This window comes from Rhipicephalus sanguineus, unplaced genomic scaffold (genome assembly GCF_013339695.2).
Source record: "Rhipicephalus sanguineus isolate Rsan-2018 unplaced genomic scaffold, BIME_Rsan_1.4 Seq2467, whole genome shotgun sequence".
Lineage (NCBI taxonomy): Eukaryota > Metazoa > Arthropoda > Arachnida > Ixodida > Ixodidae > Rhipicephalus > Rhipicephalus sanguineus.
This window is the reverse complement of record NW_023614860.1, coordinates 52,125-65,622: the sequence shown is the minus strand read 5'-3', so window position 1 is coordinate 65,622 and position 13,498 is coordinate 52,125. Positions and strand designations below refer to the sequence as shown.

Genomic DNA, 13,498 nt, shown 5'->3' with positions numbered 1-13,498 from the left:
GCAACGTCACAATGCAGCTGTAGCTGCTGACTCCGTTTTGCCTATTTTATTTAAGTGCAAAACGGTAATATCCCCATATTCGCATCCCAACTATCTTTTTGTATCTTCGTAGGTCGATAATACGCATAGATATAGTGGCACTAGTCCTTCTCTGTGGAGGTCCTTAACAGGTTACTGAGTGAATCCCGAACAAACTCTCTCACAAGAAACCTATGTTGAAAAACTTCAATCCGAAGGATACCCCTATTGAAACGTTCCGTATTGCCATTCCAAAAACTCCGTATGTTTCCGTAGGAATCTTGCGGAAATATATGAGAAATATACGGGAAACAATGGATTCCTTATGGAATATATGGAGTTATTCGAATGGCATACGGAACGTTTCAACAGGGACATGTTAACACCCGCATACTTGAAAACACAAGAACACTCGGCAATTATATTTCCGACAGTTCATGCCGCTTGGTCGTCTAGTTTTATGTTAAGCTACAATTCTATGATTTGCTTTGCTGCGGTCGCTGGAATAAATAGGCATTGCGTTTCGTTCCAAAAAGCGTCAGTGCGTCAGTACATAACGTTGATAATGAAAAGAAAAGCAGCAGAGAAAAAAATATTCGGTCAGACTGGCCCGTCATAAATTCAAATTATTGTGCAAAAATATAGTTTTATAGCGGTATTAATTATTAATTATGTAATAAAGTACATTTCATTCCTTACCAGTGCTATCCGCAATATCCGTCGTTCTTGCAAGGTGACATCCGTGGAAAATGAAGATAGCAGCTATGCTTAAACAATGAGTAGCCATGACGTCTGCAAGAATCAGATTTTGTGTAAATTTCAAGTATAGTGTAATTCGAAGTTTGTGGGATCGGGCCCCACAGGCGACAATGGTATTTTCTTGCCAACCTTATTCCGTTTACATGTATGTCATAATTATCACACTATACTAAGTGCAAATATTCTCCCTTATGCTTTCCTTTCATTCATAGTTCGTTGGCTTCATGACGTTTTGTCAAACAGAGAAACGAGCCCTTCGAATCATTCGCTCGCTTTAGTTTTATTGTAGCGAAGGTGTCATCCCGGCAGACATGATACGGAGACATGAACACCTAATTCAAATTTTGTGGGTCCTTGCTTCACCTATGAAAAAGTGCTTTGTCATCGACTTTAATTCATTTTCACCCATGTGATAATTGATATACTACAGTTAAAAATATGGCAGGTGCCACCCATTGTGGAATTCAATTTCATGGGAAGCAGTCAATGACTAGCAGCCAGTGTCATAAATCTTCATGGTAGAGTAAATAAGCACGACTTGACGGGGACGTAGACAGAAAACGGACAAGAACACAGCGTTACTTTCAACTCAATTGAACGTAGCGCTGTGTCATCTGTATTTCTTTCTACATAATTGTCAAGTCGCGCTTACTCACTCTATCGTGGATGCTAACCAACGAGCCCAGCAAAGTGTTTTAGCCAAAACACATTGTATTTTTTGCTTTCAGCCAAGCGTTACGCGGTGAACCGACGGCATTGTGTAAATGAGCAGTTGTGAGCGCATCGCGGGCGTGCCAGTCGAGAGGAATGCACCAGTGCGCAAAGGGTCGCTCATATTCCGGCATTACATCGCCACTCCCATTAGAGCATATATGCCAATTTTATCGCAACGAAGGGTGGGCCACGGGCGATGATGTGCGTATCATAAGTAGCTGTCGTAGGCGTATTCGAACAACTCGGGACTATAGCTTGCGCAATCATATGTGTACATGTGTAATGTTTATTGCATTCTTAATAACAAATGTTGTAGTTATACGCCCCGAAACCAGGTTATGATTATGATGGACACCGTAGTGGAGGGCTCTGGAAGTTTGGATCATCTGGTGTTCTTTTAACGTACACCTAAATCTAAGCACACGGGCATTTCGCCTCCATTGAAATGCGGCCGGCGCGGCGGCGATTCGATTCAGCGACCTTCGCGTCAGCAGTCGAGCACCATAACCACTAGACCACCGTGGCGGGTAGTTATTGCAATGTTCTAAAAACGTATAGCCAACACAGCAACCACAATTGGTAGCAAATTTTTTTGACCGACATCGTGCTGTGGCATCGCAATACTACAGTGTTCATTACAGACCGAGGAACTGCATCTGCCTCTGATTTTACGAGTTCCATTATGAGATTGACGCACACTAGTAAGAAAAACAACAACGTATCATCTCTACGCAAATGGACGGAATGACTGGCTCAATGGAACATTGAGGGACTTGTTGTCGGTGTACGTAGATATAAAGCATCGAGCATGGGATGAAATATCTTACGGAATGTTCGCATACAATACTGTTGTGCAGGAGACGACTGGAACGACACCTTTTTAACTTGTTTTAACAGCGAAGCTCTGTAACCAATCCGTAATGTGCGGACTATGAGAAAACTATCCTCATCATAAACGGCTATGTGCCACACAATTTGGGCAGATTCCACTATTCCACTATTCCACTACGGAGTAGCCTGCAACAACCCTGAGAACGAGTACAGAGAAAGAGAGAGAAAGAAAGAAAGAAACAAACAAAGAAAGAGAGAATCAAACAGAGGGTTGGTAAAGAAAAATATAAAGAAAGAGAAAGAAAAATTCTTGCCGTACAAAAAGTCTTCACGGGCCGGGTTTTGAACCCGCGATCCGAAGGTCCGCCCTAACCACTCGGTTACCCAGACACGTTAGCATAGCATAGCCTTGTATAGTGTGATGTGGTAAGGGAGCGGGAAAGGGAAGTGAGCTTGACGAGGAGAGATGTGATGATGAGAAGAAATGTGAGGCGGAGGAAATTACACTGCTCACCACTGGTTCAGTAAGAGAGAGAGAGATGAAGCGATAGAACATCGTCGTTGCAACTTGAACGCCCCCTCTACACACCACGCCGGTTACATAATCATCTCAGCTTCACCCGCATCTTTGGTAACACAAACGCGTTTAACACATCAGCACTACCGCAAGCCATCCGCATGTGGAATGATCTTCCCGATGATATCGCCTCTAATAGTAACCCTAACGCGTTTCGGCAGAAACTTGAGATACATTTTCACGGTGTAGAGTTGTAAGTTTTCTTTTTCTTTTTTCATCGGACATTCAAACTTTTATATTGTCAAGTGTTGCGCTCTGTTTTGATTAACGTGCTGTAATCTGCTATTCGTGTACTATTGAATTTTATTACGAAGTATTTTTTGTTATTGTTATTAACCTGCACTGTAGCTTTGTTCATTGTGAGATTTTGTTCATTATCTGATTTCACTGTAACCCCCCTTACTCAATGCCTTCGGGCCTGTAAGGTATTTTCAATAAATAAATAAAGAAATAAAGAGAAAGAAATTGCACCATCTCCCACTAAAGGGAACCATGTGGGGATGCGAAGGAGCGCATGCGTCGATTTAAAGTTCCGTTCAACACGGGCACCTTGCGCGCTATTAACGCGTCCTTGCATGTGGAGCACACCATGAATTCACTGTATAAATATAGTTGCTGTTACTGTTACTCGTCCCGAACTCTTGTTGGAGCACGCCACGCGGGCTCATCGCGCGCCTGCAGAATCTCGTTCACCAACGCCATCACGTGATTGCTGAGAGAGCGTTAGGGGGACAGGCCACAGCGTCTTACCTGCCCAGCCCCTTACACAGGCCCGAACGCGCTAGCGCGTGCCAGCACACGTGGTTTTGTCTGCGTTACGCCAAGCTAGGACAACATACGGCAGCCCGAGTCCCTACAGTGCTCTGCACGTATCATCATCAAGCCGGTCGAAGAACAAAACGAAAAAGACTTCCCTTTGGGGCGAGCGCGCTCAATATGTTACAGATGGCTATGGTAGGTTTTAAAAAGCGGACGGTCGCCAATGGAACTACGGAAAAAGCCCAGCGCAAAAGCTGCTTCCCATCTAATGGAGAGAAATAATGGGAAGAAATGCATAAAAAGACAGACTCAGCACGACTAGTGCGAAGCTGCCATACTAGGGAACGAGAAAGGCCCTGGCCGCTGCGGGAAGGGGCGGAATCGATGGAAGCCTTGCGTCAACGATGAGGTGCCCGTAGACCAAGAGGGGTGCATTACGCTCGGTTCTGGAGTTATGACATCCGTGCAGTTACTAACCTACCTAAGGCCTAGCAACAACCTAGAAGCAACCAGATTATACTTCAGAATCGCGCAGATTTACTGTTTCAAGGCTTGCGCTACTTAGTGCAAGCGTCGCCAAATGTTTGGCAAAACTGTTGCCAGACCCCTAGATGATATGCCACCTGTAGATGAGAACGCTTACAACAACCAAAGTACCCGCCACTTCAGGCAAAGAGAAGAAGAAGCAAAGCAGCTTCCTCAACATCGGATCCAGCAGAAAATGAAGACAATGCCAATAGATATAATTTACGAATAAGAGACGTTAAATACGCCCCGGGAGACAAACTAGGAGTATAGTCTGCCCTACGCGTACGCGGGGTCTCCGAAAAGCTACTTGGATGTTATTTTCGCCCGTGTAAAGTACTTCGCGAGCTTTGTCCTTCGTACTACGAAGTTTTCCCCGAAGAGCAAGTAACATCATCGTGGCGACGGCATCGCCTTTCGCGACAGGCAGTGCTTAATCAGACCCTACTGTTGACAATGTCTACATTCGCCTACAAGTATTATGAACTTGCCACCCTGGAAACTACCTTACAGCAAGCATCGGGATGATGTATTATTGCAAGGGGGATAAATACGCAAGCTACATTGAAAGCACGCGCGCTGGCCGTTTCCTACGCCCTCCCAGTTTTCCACAGCGTACTTGCTAAATATAGAAATAGAATCAACGGTGGAACATGCCAGCATCGGCTCTTACAACGCAGGTACATGCAAACCGCACGGGATAGAAGAAGCAAAGGCGTGGGACTCTGGAGAAAGACAGCGTCCTTCTCATATATAGCGAGTCATTCTTTTCTTAGCTATTTGTCGGCGAGGCACAAGTACATTTAGCCTAAACGATTTCATTACTGGGAAGCGAAAACACTTTTTTAAATGACTTTGCAGTGGGTATATAAAGCTTGATCTCTGATGGATTCGAAAACCGATGTGCGTGTTCTCAAAAGTGAATGTAAATAAAACTTTTTGGCAAAAACAGGGGCTGCGGCAGCAAGCTCTTCAGAAGCTGAGCGAATGTCATGATGTCATGTTCGGTATACTGCGTAATCCACAACACCAGCGCTATTGAAGCGTGGCATCCGTGATTAGATATCAGGCAAAGGCGCGCATATGGAGCAAGTCAGGGATGCTACAGAAAAAGTCACGCCATATCCAAGAAGTGAATGATGTTAGAGGAGCTTGCTCCGAGATGATCGGGTAACCTGTGAATCCTCCGTACAAATTCATCTATTGCCATATAAAGACGTGACCACGTTGTTATACATATATATATATATATATATATATATATATATATATATATATATATATATATATATATATATATATATATATAATATATATATATATACATATATACACAATGTTTATTATTTGCACTGTGATGCACTTTATACACCCATTTACATTTTGATGGAGTATATACAAAATTTACAATTTGATAGACAGTGGTTCGATGGTGGCTTTTGATTGCTGCCGGCGCTGGCGTCTCTCTTCTGCTTCGCGGGCTCTCACCGCAGGGTCTTGGGGGCGATCCCGCGCTTCTGCTGCCTTGAGAGCTCTCACCCCCGCTCTGTTGGCTTCTTCGGTGTTCATGCTGAATAGCGGTATTGATGTGCTCTAAGTGAGCTCCCGGTGAAGAGATAGGAAGCGCACCGAGAGCAAACGATGTATATGGGCGCGGCTCTCTAGCGGTCACCTATCTAACGACAGCACGCGGCGCGCCATCTAGTAAGCGCGCTTGAATCACCGGAGAGAGCACAGCTGCGCCTCTAGCGGGAACAATGAGAACTAGCTGATACGACGCGATGGGCAAGGCGCGAGCATAAGAAGCTTGGCGAGGAAGCTCCTAACAAGATACGAGAGACGCTTGTTCACATTACGCTCGGCTGTTTGTCGTTATGGCAGATATTGTAATCCAGCTGCAGAAGCTCCAGGTTCTCTGAACTTGCTTGAGTGCCCGCTAGTTAAACAGCGCTCTAGCAGTTAAGTGGGATCAGTGAATGGCATGAACCAAGCGTGGGAGTGCAGCGCGGCTCCGCCAAAGGAATCGAAGATGCCGTAGGGCCGGTCAGTCTACCGAATTCTAATACCGCTTCAGTTTCCCTTTAAAGCGTGTTCATAAAATGTGAGTGTCAACATACATACATACATACATACATACATACATACATACATACATACATACATACATACATACATACATACATACATCGAGAGTGTCCATATAATCGCTATCGCAATAAACATTATTCATGACCTGATGTCTTTGTGCAGCCTGTGTGCCACTTATTTTACTATAATAAATAAAATGAAATCCTTGTTTGTAGTTTCTGCTCGAAGGCGTTCCATTTCTTCTTCTGGTTGAACTATAAATGGAAAACTGCTCAGCGTGAAAGTACACATTAACAAGCCCGCCCCCACACGTTGCTTGATCATAAAATTATAATATATATTTTTTCAATGATTCGACCGTGCTAGGAATATAGGTAAAAATATTCTAACCTCTTGTATTGCTTTAAGAATATTCTAAAACTGGTTTTGAATTTCGAATCAATATTGCTAGTCTCGTCGTTTCTACGTGATTACCGCGAACAGTGTGGGAAAGAACGTGTTGCTGGGCAATTTACTGTTTGCTAATTGAAATATTGTAGCGCTGAAGCGCAATGGCACAAGACGGAACACAAGAGGACGGGACTGGCGCTGTCTCTCGCCTGTCCCATCGTCTTGTGTTCCTTCTTGTGTAATTGTATGATTCCTGTGTGATTTTACATCAGCGCTACAATATGTTAGTGTGGATAAGTGATGGGCTAACTAACGTTTGTATCAGAGACCCTCACCTGAAGTAATGCTCTATTTACTTTAAAGTTTCAATTCTGGAGGTCCTATCATTTTTTTTCCATTGCACGCTTGGTGGTACTTAGCTTCTTCATTTTATTTGCTATTCTCCAGGTGTTTGCCCCATGTGTTAAAAGTGTCAATATACAGCGGCTGTACACTTTCTGTTTTAGCCACAGTGGTAAGTTGCTTCTCCTTACTTGAGAACGTTTACAGCATGCGCACCATCCCAACCCTATTTTTCGGTGAATACCCCTTACATAAGTAGGTGTACCTGTTAACATTTCGCCTAGACAGATAGAAGCTTCTGGTGATTCAAGCCCCTCTATCTCTATCACGAATTGTCGCACTGTCGCCGTGCCGCAGAGCATACATTGTCCTTCTCAACATTCATTTTCAACCCTACTTTGACGTTTTTCCGATTTGATTCGTCAACAATTTTTTTCTACTTCATCGCCGTCATTACTGAAGGGTGCGATGTCGTCTGAGAACCATCAATTGACAAGATATAATCCATTCATCTTGGTTCCTAATTCTCCCTAATCTAATTATTTAAATATTTCTATTATAATTGGTTGTAATCTAAGCATAAATGAAAGCTACACCCGCAAAACCACGGTGCCCTCGTACCCCACCTCCGTAATAGAGCCAGGCCAGACGGCTTTCGTTCGAAACGTGAGCACTTTATCTCTGATAAGCTAAATACTATGCATATTAGAAAATAAACGTTCCTCTTTTCTCACTAAAACATTATCTTTGGATGAGATGTCGCAACCTCTGGTGACATTTCTGGGGATCCATTGTCACAAACAGAGACATTGTCTCTGTATGGAACAATCCGACTATCTTCGACAGGCAAGGAGTAGTTTCTTCTGTCCATTGTCTTCTGAGCAGACCACTTCCCTGTGCTTTTTTCTGCGCGGTCCCTGAGTACCGCTTCGGCAGCGCGACGAGACGCAAAGTTAAGCAATCACTATACCAGGACACACAAGCGCCAACGTGAGAGCGCCACTACCGCATACCTAAGTCAATGATCAGGGTCACCTCCACTTATTTTTAGGACAGCAATGCCCGTGGGCAGCACTTGAGTATATTGTTAGGTTGCAACCGACTCAATTTTAATTGCAAAAAAAGAAATCGAGGCACCTATGCAATAGTAATTCCAAGCGTGTGAAAACTGTGTAGCTGGTAGCACTCCCCTTCTATTTTAACGCGATAGCGTTAAAGAGCTCGTATCGCAGAAATTCCGCCGTCGGTGTCGGCACCGTTGGCTGTGAGCGAAAAATCAACATCTTGTCCGTGACCGAAAAATCGAAAAATCTGCAAATAAAATAATTATTAAAAATGTTGGGTCCGAGTGAGAATCGAACCCAGGCCGTCTGCGTGGCAAGCAGGTGTTCTACCACACAGCCACGCCTCTGCTTTTTTTTTTCTTTCAAGGTATTTATTACAAATGTGTGTAATTAGCATACATAGCGAACAAAATACTCAAGGCGGCCTCTACCAGCGTACAAGCGTTACACAGAAGTCCTAAAAAGGGTATTAAAGCTATACATTTCATGAAGAGTGGATACCAGTCCGGTTGAAACTCTAATTGTTCGTAAAAGTCTTTTAGATGAAGAGCCATTTGAATGAGATGCAACCTCGATGATACCATGGGTTCCGCATGCCTGTCTAACATGCGAGTTTTCCATAAACTGTGCATACCCATTAGTAATAGCATGTCAACAGGCATAGAATGGCTTTTGGGTGGCATGAGATAACGTATGCTATACGAATTTAAATCGAGTTGTTTTTTAAAAGCCCTTTGTAGAACGTCCCAGAAGAGTACGGCGTCTTTACAGCTGATGAAGCAATGTTCTATAGTTTCCGGAACTTCACAGAGGCGACAGTTAACTGAAGATACAAAGATGCCTTTGCTGCTTAACCAGGTCTTCACAAGGCAGCCACGCCTCTGCTTGGAGCTGTACTGAAAGTAACTTTCATGCTTACCAAAAATACGCGTCCTGTATACAGGTGTCACAATACGAGATGTAATATCGCAGTAATTTTGCGTGGTACTAGCGTACATTGCCATCGGGCGTCACACCACGTCAATATCATAACGACTTGGTGGTTTAAAGACAGCCACCCATTACAAAAGGCACACATGTGCACATTACTGCGCGTATTCCCTTAAGACCACGTAGTGGCTGCATCGCAACTTCGAAAAAGTTTCTCGCGCATAATTTCTCCTACTTTAAAGCATGCTACCCATTACATAAGGCACACACCTTATTGCTCGCATTCTGTTAAACACTCGTAGTGTTCGAAGTGCGCACTAGGGGCAGGATATCGCTATCGCGTTCAACCCTTAAAGGCGAAGCTTAAGCGTCCCCCAATTTTTTTTCCTTCCACCTCACTCTCACATCACTCCTCCTCACCCACACTTCCCTTTTCCACCCGTTTGCTATACTTTACTATACACGGCTATGCTATGTTTCACCCTCTCCCCTTATTCTTTCTCTCCTCCTCACTCTCACTTTTTTTTGCCCCGCCACGGTGGTCTAGTGGTTATGGCGCTCGACTGCTAACCCGCAGGTCGCGGGATCGAATCCCGGCCGCGGCGGCTGCATTTTCAATGGAGGCGAAAATGTTTGAGGCCCGTCTACTTAGATTTAGGTGCACGTTAAAGAACCGCAGGTAGTCGAAATATCCGGAGCCCTCCACTACGGCGTCTCTCATAATCATACCGTGGTCTTGGAAACGTTAAACCCCAGATATTATTATTATCACTCTCACTTCCCTTTCTCGCTAGCCACGCGTTCATATGATTCCCACAAATGCTTGTACTCTGGAGCGGGGCTTCTCGAATTCCTTAGGCGTATACCCGCCAGCTCGTTATTAAAGTACCCGGATTACACCTTACATCCGGCTATAAGAGCTCCGCCGTTAAAAACGCTTCGTGAACGCCCCTCCATGTTGACGTCATTGCCTGGCTGCTAAAGAAGAGGGATGGAGTCCTCGTGCGACGACCCCCATAGCGGAAGAACTGGATGAACTATAAAGGGGCAAATTATCGAGTAAATTGTTAAAAGAACGCATGTTCATTGTGCTGATGGCCATGACCGCTTTATTCTTAGAAGATAGGAAGAAAACACCTACTGACTCTCGGTACAAGCTCTCATTTGACTTACGTCAATACCTTCGTGACTATGATTCCTCGGTTATACACCTGGCGGAACCGCTTATAAACGTCATTCAAAACTACGCACACGGTGTTATTGTTTTCCGGTGCATGGCAAGACCAGTGAATCCCTCGCTCGAACGCAAATAATCTTTTGCCATTTCTGCCGTGCAACGGCCCCACCGACTAGTCACGGCCAACGGTAGCGTTGATGACGTGTGACGTGGGCTGCTACTGGAGTAGTGTCAAGGCTTGTTTCGTTGAACTACAGGCAGTTTTCGCCCTTACTTCTACATCTACGAGTGCTGCAAAAGAATATATTAAGACCAGATGCGTATTTCTGAATGGCGTGTGTAGGCGGCGCCGTAAGATACGTAACCAAGTAATACTGCGCACGAAGGGGTCGACGCGAGTTAAACAGCAGCTTGTAGCTTGCGTCTGCCGCTTCTATCTTCCTTTGTTCTAAGAATTTTGAGCCCATGATCATGAGGGCTACGAACGTGCCCTATTTTACCAATTTCCGAGAAAATTTCTCTCTTGTTTCGGTGAAATAATTCTCTTGCTGGCGAATCCATTGCACGACGACTCCCATCACTATTCCATAGCAGCGGGACAATGGTGTCAACACGGAGGCGCATTCACTGAAACGCGGGGAACCAGTTCTTTCTTGCTAATAAACTATAGTCGATTAAAACCGCAGAATAAGCGCAAGCTGTGCCCACAACCATCGTTGTCCTACGAAAAAACTAATTCACAAAGGCCGACGCCTGGCCCGCGCTCGCGCTATCCTCGACCGTACCGCCGCGAATCGCGGCTCTACCGTATTCGTCGATGCGGCGCAATACGGCAACTCTTCCACCTTTGCACTCGCAGCAGTAGATGGCGATGGAGCCCTACGCTCAGCCGCCTCGGTTAGGCTAGCAACGAGCGCCATAGCCGAGCAGGTCGCCATAGCTTTAGCGATGACCGACCCCTCGCACACTAGCGTCTGCACAGACTCTCGCGCCGCCATTCGGGCTTACGAAACCGGCAACATCGCGCGTGGAGCAGCCCACATCTTACAAACACGAAAGCACACGGGTTCGCACTGCCTCTCTTGGTTCCCTGCCCACATGGGCAAAGACGTCCACTGCCAACAACCCAACCTCAACGAAACTGCTCATGACCGAGCGCGAGAGCTCACCCGCCGCGACGATCAATCAGCCACCGAAGAGCTGGGCCCAGACATACAGTTTAACGACCCCTTACTAACCTTCCACGAAATCACCTCTCACTACCGCAACAACAGAAGCCGATACCCATTACCACACACAAAGCTCGAACGTGCGCAAGCGGTAGCCTTTCGCATGCTACAAACAAGATCGTACCTATCACGGGGCCGACTGAGCCATTACAACACAGACATCACTCCCCAATGCCCAGATTGCAGAGAACTCTATTGTTCACTCTCGCACATGCTATGGCAATATCCGGCGTTACCTCAGGGACCTCTCACCAGTGAGTCCGACCGGGAAGAGGCATTCAGGAGCTCCGAGCTCCACCAACAACTCAAGGCAGTCCAGAGGGCCCAAGAACTGGCGGAACGCCATCACGTTCCCGCCCCGACTCGGGCGTCGCCTACGGTAGCGGCTGCTAGGGTGTCCCCCCTGGATCCCCCGGCGGCTTAAACTCCTCAGGACCGATTAATAAAAGTTCTTGACTGATTGACTGTAGGCTACTTTAATCATTGCCTGAGGTGTCGGCTGGTGGCACTCGCACGTCGGCGTTCGTGTGGCCTGGTGCATTCCTTGGTTTAACTTTTACAGCGAAAGCTGTTATGAGATCATTTCACAGGCCGTTTTTGGCGCCGTAGTTGTCCGCCGCCGCCGGCGCTGCCGCCGCCGCCGCCGCCGCCGGTGTCCGTAACCAGTATCGCCAAATAAGAAACCAAATAAGAAAAAAAAGGAAATAAGACAAAATTTCCAGGATGGAACGAGGTTCGAACCTGGGCCCTCTGCGTGGGAGCCCAGTATTCAACCTCTGAGCCATGCCGGTTTTTTTTCTTTAATTCATGGAAATATGACGCGTTATTGCTGTGCACCACACACTACATACTTCGTCACATTAGAATTACCTTAACATTCAGAACACCCACATTCTTGCCTACAGTAAGAGGCTGTTCAAAAGTCAGGCAAACACACACAAGCGTCCAGAAGTGCAAGCCACTCCGGAACGGGCTCAAAAGTCTCAACAACACTGCGCACTTGAGCAGCTTCTTCTCGGAAGACAGACCTCGTCGATCGTGGTGGCTCGGCGTGCCTGTCGATCATGCGACTTTTCCATAGCGCATAAAGTCCTAATAACATAAATAAATCATACGGTGTATTATTGGTGGGGCTTTTTTTGAAAGGAAGGAACCGAATACCATGAGCTGTGATTGGAAGGTCTTTTCTGATTGTTCTCTTTAGAATGTCCCAGAAATAAAATGCGTCACGACAATGGATAAAACAATGCTCTATCGTCTCAGGTTGTTCACAGAGTCGACAATTTACAGTCCAGGGCACATATATTGCTTTTTCATTGAGCCATTTCTTCACTGGTAGAGTGGATGTGTGCAGTTTAAAGAAAAACGTTTTCGCTGCTGGCGATATGCACATCCTACGTATACGGAATAATACATCATGGCCAGGCAAAAGCAAATATGGCAGTCGGTATACAGGTTCTGGGAAAAGGCTATTCACAAGTGCAGCGGTTAGCGTTGTTCTGTCTATATTATATAAATACTCTAATGTAAATCTGGTTTTCAAGAAGTTGACAGTATCAACAATTTCTTTTAGGAATCCCGACAACTGCGATTCCTTGGCAACATATGTCGTGACATAAAGAAAAGGAAGATGGTAACTCAGACGGTTTCGAAGAACTGCCAACAGAAATGGGTGACAGACGTCTTTAAGATAAAAAAATCGCAACACCAACTGTCGCACAAACAAATGCACCAGACTGAGGCCGCCCTTCTCAAGTGGAAGAAAAAGGTTGTCTCTTCTCATAGGTTCCCATGAAGAGCCCCAAATAAAACAAGCAAATATCCTGTGAAACGCTTGAATGTGCACACGAGAGCAGTGCAATACCTGCAAAACATAGACAAGCTTTGATGCAAGCAATACATTGCACGCTTTAGCTCTTGAAAAAATGGAAAGGTCTCGTCCGTGCCATGTTGACACCTTTCGACGGATATTAGTTATCGCGGACGTCCAATGTGGGCCGCTGTTACGATAGTTATCAAGAGGCACACCAAGATACCGCATAGCAGTCGCATTCCAATGGATATTTGAGAACACTGAGGGAGTTTGAGCCCACAT

The 13,498-nt window shown here is 45.5% G+C and overlaps 1 protein-coding gene across 1 annotated transcript; it reads right to left on the bottom strand.

Annotated features, from left to right (window-relative positions):
- Nucleotides 1-12,319: 12,319 nt before the first annotated feature.
- LOC119376849 (uncharacterized) lies at nucleotides 12,320-13,498 on the bottom strand. Its single transcript, XM_037646541.1, has one exon. It carries the CDS (start codon nucleotides 13,496-13,498, stop codon nucleotides 12,320-12,322), a length of 1,179 nt encoding a protein of 392 aa, XP_037502469.1.

Coding starts and splice junctions, on each gene's coding strand:
- LOC119376849 (XM_037646541.1), bottom strand. CDS start 13,498: ATGTGGGCTCAAACTCCCTCAGTGTTCTCAAATATCCATTGGAATGCG.